The 15,276-nt window shown below is 41.2% G+C and overlaps 1 protein-coding gene across 1 annotated transcript in view; it reads left to right on the top strand.

The window, feature by feature from the left end:
- The first annotated feature begins 666 nt into the window (after positions 1-666).
- Positions 667-15,276, top strand: part of adgra3 (adhesion G protein-coupled receptor A3) — a 28,147-nt gene continuing 13,537 nt past the window's right edge. Inside the window, exons 1-4 of the mRNA XM_041031366.1 lie at positions 667-761; positions 972-1,659; positions 9,783-9,854; positions 14,934-15,005. Of these exons, the coding sequence (XP_040887300.1) occupies positions 1,451-1,659; positions 9,783-9,854; positions 14,934-15,005 (353 nt within the window). The 5' untranslated portion in view covers positions 667-761; positions 972-1,450. The remainder of the gene's footprint in view (positions 762-971; positions 1,660-9,782; positions 9,855-14,933; positions 15,006-15,276) is intronic.

Here is a 15,276-nt window from a genome sequence, read left to right as displayed (position 1 = left end):
TGCTATTCATGTGACTTCATTTTTCATGGCTTTTTGTATGTGTACAGCGAACCAGACTAAGAACAAGGGTAGAGGAAATATTCAGATCCTGTAGTTCAGGTAGCCACAGAAAGGCTTTTTTTCAGTGAAAATCCTGTTTGCAAAAATGGTACAAAGCCGGGTAAGTATCAAAAGAAAAAGTTTGTCAGTATTGTGTATACAAATCTAAAAACTCGTGGATTTATATTTCTCGATTATTTTAATGAATTTCTGTATTCATGTACTCTGACTCAATTCGTCAAGAATGAGCCATAATTTAACTACTTATATACTGTTGGGCAGTGGTTTTGTGTCATATTCTGCAAAGTTATTGTTCATTTCTGGCAAATACGCGTAGAGGAGTATAAGGTCAAAAAGTCAAACGTAGCATAAAAATGGAAATATATAAACACGGGTACTTTAAAGGTGTATTTGTTCAGTACTTGAGTATATTTGCTGTCCAATACAGATTCTATCACTGCAGCCGGAATAGAGATACGACTATAGGCACCATGCCTTTGAAACTCATTGGAACTGAAAGAATGGCAAAATGCCTCTGCTGATAGTTTTATTCTGAAATGCAGACCGGATGTGCTTGGAATTCCAGAGGACTTGACAATAGTGGACCCCGGGGCAGGACCATGGGAAGAGGACTTCTCAATGGACAGAGAACTAGTTCTGAATACTTTCCAAAGACGCAGGGGAACTAAAAGAGACACAACAACCACTTTGGACACTCTTCCGTGAGTGATATCGAACATTTCACTTTGTTTTTCTGAGCATTTTCTGCGCACTTTGAGCTGAAAAGGTGTTGTTTTTGCACTTTCGTAATATATTTTTTTTCCCAGAGTAATTTCCTGTTGGTGCCTGGAAAACAGAGAATGGAAAGTTTACTCGCTTTTGTTTGGTTCAGTATATAGTCCAAAAGTACGTGTTTATTTTTTTTTTATAAGCTCCGGTCGCGTCCACTGAAGTTAATGCAGATAACCTGGGATGAGTGAAGCCGCCTCCCGTGGAAAAGACAACACTCTGACTTGGACCCACGCTACGGGCAACAAAGAAAACCTCTCAACAACCGGGCAAGTTATTTAGTAACCAGCGAGCATTTAGAAATCGCAACATTTATAGAGTTGGGGGAAATGAACACTACGCCACAATGGGAAGGGAATTATAAATGAGTCGTCTGGCAAACAAAGGAGGACACCTCTGTAGGACTGAATGCCGCCGCGCAAAGGGGAAGCCTTGCGAGAAATGGAGGAGGAAGGCTCACTTGAACCAAACAAGATACTGGCAAAGGTCTCGTTTTTGTCTGGCTTTCGAGTCACCTTTTTATAACAAAGCTGCTCAGTATCAACCACCCATTTGCCCCGTTTAGAGTCAGAACATTGTTTGCTTTGCCAATGCTGCAGCGGTTTTCTCCTCTCGTGTGAAAATGAGGGTGGATCTGTTGCAGTTGTTTGTGATTTTGCTGCTGACCGGCGGCGGAGGCGGCTCGGCGCTATCATCTGATTGCAAATCATATGATGAACGCTCGAAGGGCGCAGGGAAAAGCACGTCGTCCGACAGGAAAGTGGTCTGCAGCAACATGGAGCTCCATCAGGTGTTACCCCCGGACTCCTTCCCCAACAGAACAGTCACACTGTGAGTATGCAGTGAACACTCATTTCACCCAGTTAAAACACACTCATCCAATCACCCAAACCCGTTTTGACACTAAACTTTGAATCTTTGAGGCTTATTACAAGGTAATTATTCAGGATTGATGGTAAAATGTGAGCTGCATTCACTATAGTCCCCCTATTGTCTACTTAGTAGTGGATTTGGAGTCAATACAAGGACTTAAACATGTTTCTGTTATACTTAACTCCTCTAAAAGTACAACTTAAATTGATTATTAACTGAATGAATGTGAGGTTTTTAGAGAAAGATTCCTAATCAGCAAGTCTGTTCATCTTTCCAAAGATAAAAGTGGCAGGACGAGCAGTGCACTTAAGCTACATTTGTGTCTGTTCCATGTCAGGCATACATCATTCTTTCACAGCTGCATACTGTAATAGTGTAAATGTAAACCCCATGTAACACTAACCGCCTGTCTTCCTGTAATGTTGTGATTCATACACAGGAAGACATTTTGGCTGCTAAACCAGCGCTCACCAACGCTTTTCTCTTACCATATCTCCGAGGCATTATTATACATGTAAGGGCTCACTGGCTGTGGATTAACCCTTGTGATGCTTTTTTTGTGGCAGTGCTTTAATTGACAACACACTTCAGTAAACCCTCCCCAGCACTCAGTGTTATTAATACAGTAGTTGGTCTTTGTGTGTCCTCCCTCACAACCCAAAAGGACCAAACTTGTTTTTGAGCACAAGTAGATTTTCCTCACAAACCTCTTCTTGACCTCATGGATTGAGGTCAATAAATATTTCTGCAGATTGCTGAGGCTTTTGTGTTATTATGTTTTAATGCACTTTATAGTCACACCTGATTTAAATAAAATAAGTTTTGAGCTATTACAGGGTGTTTAACAGAATACAATTGCGCCCCCCCCCCCCCCCCCCCCCCCTCCAAAAAAATAGGAAAAAGATAGAAATTCAAAGCTGATGTTCAGAGCACTTGTGCTTTGTGGTGGTGGTGAGCGATTGGAGGAAATATGAGAATACTAGGGCAGGGTGCAGGAGTAGAAAGCAAATAATAGACTCCAGGGAGGGAGAGAAAGGGAGAGCATTGGCTGGTAAGTTACGGGTTATAAGATCATTGCAGTGAGTTTACATGTTTTAACCTGTTAAGCACAAATCACGTACATCTCTTTGAAGCACTGTTCAAAGTCATGGGTTTGTTCAGTTTTTAAATCTGCTTTCCGTTTTGCAGTAAATTCAGGACAGTTTAAAAGTAGCATTTGCAGAGATTTGAAACTTGCAGGATTTAGGTAATCCATAAGTCAACAGTGTGTCTAGTTTTATTTATTGTTGCACACGTTGATTTGGAAAATTGCAGAAAAGCCAGTTTGTGCAGGGGTGTGTTAAGCCTGGAGTTTGGATTTACATTTACAGTCATTTTATCAGTTTCTGAAGCAAAAAAAAGAGACTTAACTATGTGCCTCTGCCCTTTTGCCTGAAGGTACTAACCCATGTTTACCTCTTGTGATGTTGCTGATGTTGGAGTTTTCCCCCGACACATAAATTCGCCACACTGGCAGACTTTTGAAGAAATCAGACTACTCAACTGCATTACCACGGAATTAAATAAAGGTTTACTGTGTTAAACTACCTGGCTCAAGCAAGTATCACGTTTCTGTGAATTGATAGTAATACAGCGCTGAAATAAAAAAGGCACCATTAGCTGGATGATGAGCAGCATTGACAAGTGGATGTGATTAGTAGGGAACTGGCTAAAAGATGCAAAAACACATGAAGGGATCTTGAATTTTGAAACCTCTTTATTTTATTTATTGTGATCCACATTACCTTCCTGTCTGTGGCCTTTCATAATCTCTGTGTCCTCTTAGATATTTCGAGAATTTGAAATATGATGATCTTTTTTACTTATGGGCTCCTTTAAAGTAATTTTCTAAGCCTTCCTTCTAGTCCCGGTGTTTGCAATATCTGTATGTTTTCAGTGAGCTCAGAGCCTGTCATCTTGTTCTGACAGTGATGGATTGGAGGTTGAGCTAGGTTCCTCATGATTTAACATTGAGCTGAAGCACTGTAATGTGGAGGATAGCCTCCAAAGAAGAAGAAAGATGTAATTAGAGAGCGAAGATGGCAAGCAGTGCAAGTCTCAGAAATTCCTTCCAGTCTCTACTTTAGCATTTCTGGACGCTTGTTTGTCATCCATTGTAGGAAAAACAACAAAACTATCTCCTTAAAGTGGAACCCTCCTTACAATTCTCTGTAGACAAGGGCAGCAATCAAACAGCAATTTATGCTCACAGGGCAATGTTTGGATTTTGGTTCATGACCTGTAAAATCTGTGAGCCCTGTCAGTAGGTGTGGTGGTCCTGTTTTACGGCTTGCCCTCTGCCGGGTGGCATGGTTTGCGTCTGTCCAGGACATAGCTGGCCTGGACTGCAGTGAACTGAGGAGCAGATCTCAGCTGCTGTGAGAAACCTTTGCCAAACTAGAAAATTACCAGCCATTATTTGTCCTTTTTAAGCCAAAACAGATCCCACCCGGTTTAGCTTATCTGGCAGTGAGTAGTTTACTGAATATTGAATTATGCAACTCTTAAAGGATACTATTTAGGCTAATTTCAAGACTAAACTGCACTGGCATGAAGACAGACTTTTTATTTATCACTCTCACTCAACTAGCATCTTAATGTTTCTAGGTTTTAAGGCTTTGCGACTAGTCCTTTGGGTTTCCGTGGCTATTTTTCGAGAATATGATCAACACATAAACCTGGATCTAAATGTCTTGTGCACCTGAGGTGTATTAGTGTCATCATCTCTAATTTATTATTTTGGAATTTTAAGACAAATTAAATTAAATGAATTACTAAATTTCCATTTTAAAAGCACAACAAAATAACACCAAATATCACACCAAACCTTTTCAGGCATTGTAATGTTATTTCGCTTATTTCAGTATGGATGAATTCTAATTTGTGTGTTGGCACTGCTTGCCGTGTTTGTTAATCAAAGGCCTTGCCAGAAACAGCAGAAGAAGCAAGGTGTGATTAGAGACCCGTTCCATTCATCATACTTACCCCCGTCTTTGTACTTAAGATTTCCGGGTTTCCTCTTCAGGGGTCTGCTAACAAATTAAAAAGTTAATCCAGGCTTTTCAGAGACCATAAAAAAAAAGATCTGAGCCACAAGCACACTTCTTTGAGAGTTTTCTCAACGACTGTGGTGAACTTATTGAACCAGTGGGATAATTGGTTTGACTACACGCCAGAAAATCTACCCCCGATACGGTCACATGATGGGTCTTACTGTTACCTTATCTTTTATTTTAACCATGCTTGTCTGTACACGAGCAGTTACACAGTTAAGCAGCTATTATTTTACCAGACCTAAATGACCGCTGGTATCAGTTTACCCTGAGATTGAATGCATGTAGTTATTCAGTGCAGTTCTGCTCTGAATGCCTCTCTGTGGAGTGATGCATTCCCTGCATTTGTGCTCTCCAAATGATACCACATGCCTGAGTAATCCGAGAGGAAATGACACAAATGTGTTTACAGCTGGCCTATCCTTCCATGTCAGTGTAGGCCTCGGCTAAAATACAAGGGGTTGAATCTAACCTTTGCCTCACACGGAAGGAGAAATCAGGTTGTGTGAGTAGCCTGCATGGGTGTGTACATGAGCGTTTATTTCTGTGTACCTGTTTAAGTTTCATCCTATAAACCCACACAGGCAGGAACTGACTATATTTAAGCTGTCTGTACTCACCCAGCTCATATTTCTTTACAGGGCTTGTTTAGTGTAATCAGGATCCATTCACAGGAGCACCTGGGTTGGACAGTGCAAATAAGCGCACCTGGTTTTGGCCCCGTACAGAGCAGCACAGGATTAATGTCAGGAAGAAAGCAGGGATTTCCTCCCTTGCTGCAGGAAAAAGTGCACCGAGTTTGATGACACATCAGAGTGCAGTAAAGTGTCTTGTTTTACAGCAGTGCAAACTGGGAGTTAGGGTTACATTCTCATCTCCTTTCCTTGAGACTTCACTTCTTTCAGGTTAGTTTTGTGGAGCAGTTTCACTTTTGGATTTCTGATCTTAAAAATCAGTAAACACAGACACAGAAGTTTGGAATGTGGAAACAGTTCCTATGTCAGTCTTCCCATGTGTTTATTCTCCCCAGCATTAAAAAGCTACTATATCATGCTGGGAGCCTTTGAAGTGCTTGTGTAAGTAGAACACAGGTGCCTCCTGTCATGCATGTCCTGAGAGGATTTGTTTTTGTTGCTTTTCAGGCAAACCAGTGGTCTAAAGGAATGCTCCTGTGTTTTTCATAGTAGTTCTGCAGTGTTTGCAGAAGAAAGCAAAATCCCAAAGGCGAGGCACTGACAGCTGCACATTTAGTCAGTTCACAGCCTTTCATTTCACAGATCTGTTGAGCTTTGACTTTGCCAGGTTGCCCCAAGTCTCAGTTAATCCCAGACAAGCAATTCAGTTTAGTTCGTAGACATGAGCTAAGGCTGTGTGATACCCTCTGGTCTGGTTTCATTTTATCACTCATCTTCTTTTATCCTGGTGTTTGCATGGTGGGATCATTTGCCATTCAGCCAGAGAGCTATAAGGTGAATACCTTACTCTAATGGTTTGGCCTCTTGGATGGTGAAAGAGGATATTGCAAGGCCTACGACTTAAGAAGAATGAAGGGGCCAATACAAGCTTGAATGACAAGTGCCCATTTTAGCTTGCCCCAACCCAAGTGAATTCCTTTAAAGGCTCTGTATCAATATAAAACAAAAAATCCTTGGCATAACTTTTCCACCCTTTGGTGCCCATTCTCTCAATAAATCCAAATACTTCAGAAAAATCCTGATACTTGGATCATTTGTGGAACAAGAAAGTCCTAGATAACCACAAGAATCACCTTGGCAAGCTGCACCACCTCAGCCACTGGATCGTTTCCCCTTTCCACCTGAGCTGAGGCCCATTTTTCCATCCACTGTATTCAGAGGAAGTTACTCTAGAAGGATTTTTATGAGCTCAACTGCATCCTGAAACTTATTTGAAAACCTGTTGAAGAGTTACAGCTTTGTGCTCTTGGGAGTCTTTTTTGTCTAAAAGCCTCCTGAGCATAAAGTAAGTGTTGAGAGTGCACCAGTTAGCTTTGTCCTTAAAATGCTGTGTGCCTGTGAGGGGAGTGTGTAATAGCTGGCCGTTTGTAGTCTCTCTCTGGATAATGTGCATACAGCCAGAGGCATATACTTTCGAAGGGGTATTTTCTTAAGTGAAAAAGAACTCCGGACTACTTTCAACAGTGTCATATTTACTCACTTTGAAGGCAAAATGAAATCTAGGCCAACGCATTTTATATTACTCAGAGTAGAAATTCCGGTTTTAGAGACGGCCTCTCCATAAATGTCATAGAGATTTATAGCAGCTGTTTCAGGAGACAGGATGTGAGATTTGGTAGGATCCCCCTGCAGCTTGTTCCTGGCCTCAGCTCAAGCAGGTCTTATCTATGCATCAAGATAAGGGAGACTCCCCTCCTACATCGTTTGAGTCCTAGCCCGAAGAAATTCCATAGAGGTCCTCTAGTCTAGCAACCTCAGGCCGACGTCCAGAGACACACGGTGAGGAAGCAGACAGTCTAGCTACAGACATCCCGAGGGCAGCAGAGATGCTGGTGGTTAAATGGTCATGATCTCCAACTGGATTTGAGGCTTTTGCTATGTGTATATTGCTTGTGTATTTAGGTGTGGTATTTCTTTCTCACCAGTGAAGACTCACTTTTGCAGTTTCTGACATGCTGAGGTCACACTCTTGTCATGGGGACGAGGGAGGGACAAGGCTAGAGAAGTTGGGTAAAAAATTCAAAGAAGGGAGGGATAGAAAGAGGGCAAGAAAATGGCTCATGACTCTCAGGAGAACTCTTTTCACAGATTCATTTTGATGACCCGTCGAGTGAAAGCCTGGAAATGTAAATTTATCCAGCCAGACTCTAATGATTCCCAAGACATTTTGTTTTAAATTCAAAATCTGCTTTGTAAACCTAATTATACAACTTTCCGTGAAGACTGAAGGCCTGTTCATGCTGTTTGCAACCTCAAATAACCTAACAACAATGATGATGAGTCTGCTTGTGACAGCTCTACGTCTTTGCTATTACACTTTTCCTGTTTGGCAAATGTTATTATGACTTGCTGTACTTTCCTGTCACAACATTACATAATTTAGCAGTGTGCCTGTCCTCTTTGTTCCTCTGTAAATTGGCTTACAGTGCCTTATATAAAGGTTGTTGTCAGTCCAGTTCATCCAAATGTAAGAGTTGCTTCTGTACTCGATGCCAGAATATTCCACCTTAATTTCTGGTGCATCATTTCTCAAACTTTATGAGCTTCCCCAGTTTGATATTTACTGCTGTGCTTTTGCATTGTAAGGTATCTTTGTCCATGTCCTATATTGTGTTGGTTGAGAACCACATTCCTGAATTCACAGAGCCCTCATGGTAAATGCATCCATTTGGTATGCCAGATATTCCTCAATATAAATGAGACTTTTGTGAGGCTCTGCATTTCTGCCTGTATCATCAGATCATGTGTACACAGGCAGTGATAGAATTTGCAGTCTTGTACATCGTCATGTTTTAACATCTGCCATTTCAGCATCCAAAAGGCTGCACAAGCAGTGAAACACAGGAACTGTTAGTGTGCTCTCTCTCTCTCTCTCTCACTCCCTCTCTCTCTTTCTCTCTCTCTCTCACTCCTCTCTCTCTCTCTCTCTCTCTCTCTCTCTCTCTCTCTCTCTCCCTCCCTCTCCCTCTCCCTCTCTCTCTGCACAGCAGGGAGCGCGAAGCAGCAAATCTCCAATGAGTCTCCTCTGTCCAACCCTGTAATAAAACAACCCCTCAACACTCCATAATGACTCCAATCTGGCCCTGGGTTGTGGGTGCCACTAGCATGTATGTCACCCACCACATCCCCTCCCTGCTGGCCAGAAACATGCGAACCACAAGTCCCTGCTTGGGTTTTCTGCTGGGAGTCAACAGCGCTATTGATTTCCCAGATTCTCTGGAAGTAGTTTGGGAGAAAGTCTTGAACCCTCAGGGACATGGGCACAGAAAGCGGGGCTTGACTTTGCAGCTTTGTATGCAGTGAATAAGCTTGTGCTATGCACCAGGAATAAACCAGATAATAAAATCTGGTTTATTACCCAGGGAGGAAGTAGTCAAGAATTCATACACTTGGACTTGAAGGTTTTCTCAACTCTCTTTTATTTTTGTAGGATAAAGTTAAAATTATGACAGTTTTTCTTCCAGTGTGTTATTATGTGTACATGTTTGTGTTGAATGGGGTTTATAAGGAATAGGTCAGGATACTTGTTATAACTTTTTTGTTGCCATTGCCCATGGTACTGCATTTAATCAGGTGTTGGCTGTAAATAAGAATCTGTATTTCTCTTTACGTTACACTTACTCTTTTCCTTGTGTGAAGACTTTTCATTTTTGAAGGCTCGTCTTACCCTGATTAAAGCTTTGGTTGCAGTAAATAAGAGTAAACTGTAAATTACTTTCTTCCAGTTCATGTGTAGGTTGATCAAAAACGCGGATTTCTTATTGTTATAATACATTAACTTAATGTTGCAGTTATGAGGAAATGTATCACCAGTGAGTCACATCTGCTGCTGATCAGAATACATTTACCAGAATAAAGTCAAAGAGGCTTCACACAAAGATCACACTTTATCTCATTTTGGCTACCTGAGTGCTCAGATGCTGCCATTTTAACATGAAAGCAAACACTTGGCTGAAGTTCAAGTTGTTTTTCTTCTGATCTTTTCCTGGCAGCGGGAAACATTCTGTGACTGGAAGCTGAATGTGGCTAGAGGACAAAGATTGGGACTTAATATTGTTATCTGTCAACAAGTAGCAGTGTGGCACTGTTCCACTTGTTGTTGGAAAAGACACTAGATCCTTTTGAATCCATGTTCACAATTTAATTAACACACATTCCTTGCTGATGTTTTTAGCACTGTTGCTGGTTTTCTATCTCAGAAGAAAAAGAGATTATGCAGCATACATTATGTTACACCACAGATTTTTTTTTTTTTTTAATTGCTTGATATTTAAACATATTTTTCTCCCCACAGAATTTTAAACAACAATAAGATTCAAGAGCTCAGAAATGGATCCTTCTTTGGATTGTCTACATTGGAAAAATTGTAAGTATTATTATTTTCCTTTTTCTGCTAGCAGTTTGCATGGGCATAAATGTATCAGTGTTTACAGTCATGTTTGAACTTTCTTTTTGCTGTATTTTTTTTTTACAGCAAGTACAGCTTACCTTGGCAGTTGAAATTGGTGCTTGGATTAAAATTGATTAACCTTAACACACCCCAAAAAAAATGTAGCTTTAAAAAGTCAACTTTTCCATCTTGCAAAGCTGATATTTAGTCTGTATGTATCCATGAAAAATCTCCAGTGGGCTCCATGTTACGGTCAAGTTCCTTCGCCATATTTCACGTTATATCCACCAGTGCATTAGCAGGAGCCATCCATCACTCCACAAGTGAAGCTTTGGCTTGTAGAGCGGGAGGTTTGTAAAACACACATTGGCCTCGTGCCAGTGGAACATCCAGGTCATAGAAAATGAGAAGGCATCCACACAGCACTTACCCTCAGTCAAGTATATCAGTCTATGGTGGAAGACTGGAGATGGCTAATTATAGGTATTGCCCTCAGGGTTAGTTGTTGTCTGCCTGGTGACATACTCTTTGACATACAGCTGCTTGGGTATTCTGGGGATGGCGCCCCCATTTTTTAACAAGGAATAACACATAGACAACCTGATTGCTTCTCCAAGATTTAGTAATTCTAGTATCTTAAGTCCTGTAAAGCCCTCTGCACTCTTTCTCAGAGGAACCTTTTGATGGACAACAAAGTGAGAAGAGAAAGAAATAAGTTCTGCATAGTGAAGACATTTTTTGGTATATGTGTGTATGTTCTCTGGGGTTCCTTAAATATTGGAGAGATGTTGTTCATGCCATGTGACTCTGCCTTTTGAGATTAGATTGTCATCACCCACGTTTCCTTCCTGTAGAGAATTCAAGAAAATGGCTCTGGGCCTGCACATATGGGCCATGGGTGATTTATCACTCTGGAATGGCTTCATGCAGATAAAATAACCAGACCATTAATGGCCGTGCTTTTACCCAAGGCTACAATAACACATGACTGCATTGATATGGAATTCTAAGGGCATGTTTCTCCTGTCATTCCTTTCAGTCTGGTTACAAAGACCAGGAATCTAGACAGTATATGAGGCCACACCATACTTATTTAACACCTTACTTCTTGCTAGGAAAATATATATTTAAACAAACTTCTTCCTGACTGTGAAACAGTTTTTGGCAGTTTTGGCAGAGACTGATTTTGTACGTTATCAGTACAAAGCGCCTGCAGCATTTCCTCTGCTTTTCATTTCGTGCTCATAATTTGAAAGGGAAAATTGTCCTACATGACTTTTCGTGAGTTGACTCCCACATTGATAAGACTAGATATGCCTAGATTGTTTATAGATTTGCAGGAAAATTCCCTGTGGGCTCAGATGTTAGTTTTTAGAGCTCAGGCCTACAGGATAAGCAAGAGGCTGTGTGCTGAATATGTAAAAAAAAACCCTTTGATCTTTCTCCACTGAGAAAGCCTTTAAGGCACTTATGTGCTTTGTCTGTGAATGGCCAGTCAATTTGGTTGTAAAGTCTGTGCTGCCTGTCGTTGCATCAATCCACAGGCAAGTTTACCTCCAAAAGCAGCTCCCATTGTGCCTCACACAGACCCCACCCCACTCCCGTCCACCCTCAACCAGTGAAGCGAGGTTGCTAGATGGCTTGCTTGCTTTTGTCATTGTAATGAGGCCAAGCCAAGGCCAGAGGTGTCAACAGTACTGTTCCCACACACACACACACACACACACACACACACACACACACACACACACACACTGCATGCTGAAGCCTCTCCCTCTCTGAAAAGTTCCTATACCCTCCCTCCCACCTTCAATCACACTCCCCTTCTTTTCTCTTCAAACTCTGGAAGAAGAGAAAAAAAAACATGCTGCATGAGTCTGTTTGAATGCAGAAGGCTCTCCATCTTCAACCCCTCCTTCCTTCCGCCTTCACAGCTTTTCTTTATTCTTTTTTTTTTCCTGAGTCCACAAAGAAACTCTCCCTCATTTGGACAGCCTATATGCAGTCGTGAAGCCTGAGACAGCAGCAGGCTGTGAGTGCCAGAAAGGGGTGCAGAATCGATTACGCCTATCTGGCACTCTGCGTGAAATTGCAGAGTAACTGTGGAGACCGCTGTGTTTTGTCGGGGCCAAAGGTGTCCCTGCTTGGAAATAAGCCACACAGAATCCCCATTATCACTCTCCTCTTAGAAATGGGAGCCAAGCTAGGCGACCGTCACATGCTAATTCCTTGCTAAATCCGCTGCTGTGGAGGAATGCTCATTGTGGAAAATGGAGCAAGGATAACGGCTCTAGTGTGTAGTGTTTTCTGAAGAACTGACTGTTGTCTGTTCATGAATGGCACAATACTGTGGAAGTAAATGTGTAAGTAAGTCACACATAAATATAAAGCTAGTTTGAAATGGACATTGCAATAGTGCTTTAACTTAATGCAAGTTTGAAAGGAGGGCACTGTTGACAGGGCTCAAACAGTGGTATTAAAGCAAGACTGTGTACAATTTTTTAAAACACAATCTTCTTTTTACAATTGAAAACTTGAAGTCATAAGCAATAAAATGCACCATTCCTCAATTCAGTACACTCAGTAATTTTATCTACTACAGCCTTACTTTGGTCTGGAATGACCACAAGCTTATGGTGGCTACTGTTAGGTAAACTTAGCAAACTTTATATAGATACTATATATAAATACATATATGATAGATGGTTTTGCCTGTTTTCCTTTTCTTTCCAATGATTTTATCACAGAATTAAGAGAAGTAAACACGTTACTTCACCAGGAGACGTGTAGTTCTCTTCTTATGATCCCATTCTCACTCTCGGTCAGAGTGCCGAATAGTGACTGTAAAGGAGAGTGTTGGCATTATTCTGACACAAGAGAATCTTGGTAAATTAAGGGAATTTTAAAGTGCTATTATCCTATAATTGCTTCCCAAAGCTTCCAAAAGGGACACAGTCTCACTTGGAGTTGGATTTTGCAGTGAACACAGTTGAGAACATTTTTTATGGGTTTTCTAGGGCATATTATCTATTAACAAGGTGCCATCCGCCATTCTGTTTAACTGGTGGCTTGTTAAACACTACCAGTCTCTCCTTAGTGGGAATGTCAGTCCCATGCCAGCAGCGCTCCATATATATAAAACCCTCCACCAGAAAATAATTCCAAATTTGAGAGGAGGAGTTCAATTAAATGTTATTCCATGTCACATATGTTTTAATTTTAATATGAACAGCACCTTTGGAAGACAGTATGTGTGCCCCTAAAAATGGCAGCAGCTGCAAAACCACCCCTCGGTTTGGCGCCAGTTCAAGAGCAGTTCTGGAACAAACTTGGAGATATTCAGCCAGCTATTTCAATTTGAGCATGTAGAGAAAACCTGGCATTTCTCTCTGCAAATAGATTTAAAAGGTGCCAGGTCATGTGTGGTCAGCGGTCTTTGGATTCTGAAGTGCAGTTACGGATGGTTAAGCATGGACTGGTTCTCTCCAACTCCCCATATTTTATTCACGAGTATTATTGTTTTTACTCGTAGTGGTTATTCTGGACAGTTTTTCATGTTTACCAATGTGACTGATCTGTGCGGACCACCTGCAGATATCGTTCAGTCACTGTCTCCTTATAAAATTGGCTAAAGCTTCTTTAAAAATCCTTCTTAAAATCTGAAATGTAAAAACAACCAGACATCATTTGCTTTTATTCATTTTTTTTAAATCCAGAATTCAGTAAATGCAATTCTCGTGTTCGGTGAACACAAATGAGCATGATAATGTGTCAGAGCATCACCAGCACTGACTGCAGCATTGTTCTCTGTTGGTTTTGTGGCTTATACATCTGACCAGTGAGTCAAAAGTGGTGGAGCAGAAGAGCTGTTCTCTTGACACATCAGTCATGTACATGTTGAACTTGGACACAGCAGAGGGTGGCTTATTGTGTTTTGCGTCAACTGCATCTCCTGAAATAAATTTTAAAATAAATTAACTTCAAGCAAATTAGTAGATGCAACATGTTTGTGTACCCAACACACACTCTAAAACCGGCTCTCACTGGTTATGAGGGTCTTGTCAGTCCTGCCCTCTCATTTTTCTCTCACCACTCCTGCAGAGAAGCCAGCCCTGCTAGCTCACATCAAAAGCAATAGATTTTTTTTTTGTCTGTGACTTATCTATGGCCACTTACCTACCTTCAGATGACAGCTCCTTGACATCAAACGGTCAGAGTTACCCAGAGGCCCTTTGTGTGGGTTCAGGTGGCGACTGGAAAGCCTCCTGAACCTCCACTGTAATGAGTGACTAGGCAGTGCCAGCGCAGGTGAGCACCGCAGGAATTCTGTGAACGCAATCCTTTGAACCTCAAGGGAGGAGTGTGCGTATGTGTGTGTGTGTGTGTGAGGGAGGGTGTGAGAGCTAGAGGGCTCTTTTAAAAGTCAGGTTGTCAGTGATGGTTGTGTAGTAATGATGGTTGGGTGGAGGTCTGGGTGGTAAAGATTTGTGTCCAAGATTCATTCACCTGTGTATTTTTTTTTTTTGGGTTTGCATCATTAAGTTTATAAAGCAAGTCCCTCTTTGCCACTTTCAGCTGTGTGCCATGATGATGTTTGTGTATTGAAATGTTAATTTCAAATGATGGCCTGGGCTATTCAAAGAGCCCAATCTGCTGATATTTCATACGTCTTAACTTCATTAAAGAAAAGCGGTTGAGGCCATAATCTGACCGTGTCTACACAGAGACATAATGAACCGGAATATCATTGTTGTGACTGTTTCGTCAGCAAAATAGTGAAAAAAAAAAGATGCCATGATCAGAAACTTCCCAGAGCCCACGCGGATGTTTTCAAATGGCTTGTTTTATCTGAACAGGAGCACAATACCCAAAGATATTTAGTGCACTATCAAAGAAGAGTAAGTAAAGAGAAACTGGAACTAGTGAATTTTTGACATTTTTGCTTAAAAGATTTACTTTAATGATTAATTGATTGTCAGAATTGTTGCAGTTTCACTATTTTGCTCCTGTTTGAATTGCTTCTGACCTACAATTCTTTTTTTTCTTCCCCCACAGGGACCTGCGGAGTAACATGATCAGTCGTATTGAACCAGGCGCTTTTCTTGGATTGCCAGCACTAAAAAGACTGTGAGTAGTGTTGGAGCCTCTACAGCTTCACGGTCTCTTCTAATGTGGTTTCTGCAAGTGTGTTTATACTCTGCAGTCACACATTTAGCTCCTCTGGGATTTCACTGAGGTGTTTTTTTTTTTGTTATTGTAACCAAGGGATCTAAATTCCTTTTTTTTTAGTTTGGTGCTTGCTTTAATTATTTGCCATGTGAGAATAGTGGTTTATGAAAACTGTAACTGAAGAGATGCCGTTTGTTCAGTGTCTCTTCTGTTACACTTGTGGTTATTT

The sequence above is a fragment of the Toxotes jaculatrix genome, chromosome 23 (assembly GCF_017976425.1).
Source record: "Toxotes jaculatrix isolate fToxJac2 chromosome 23, fToxJac2.pri, whole genome shotgun sequence".
NCBI classification, from domain to species: Eukaryota; Metazoa; Chordata; class Actinopteri; family Toxotidae; genus Toxotes; species Toxotes jaculatrix.
Note: the sequence above shows the minus strand (reverse complement) of the source record. Positions and strands in the feature narration are given on the sequence as shown.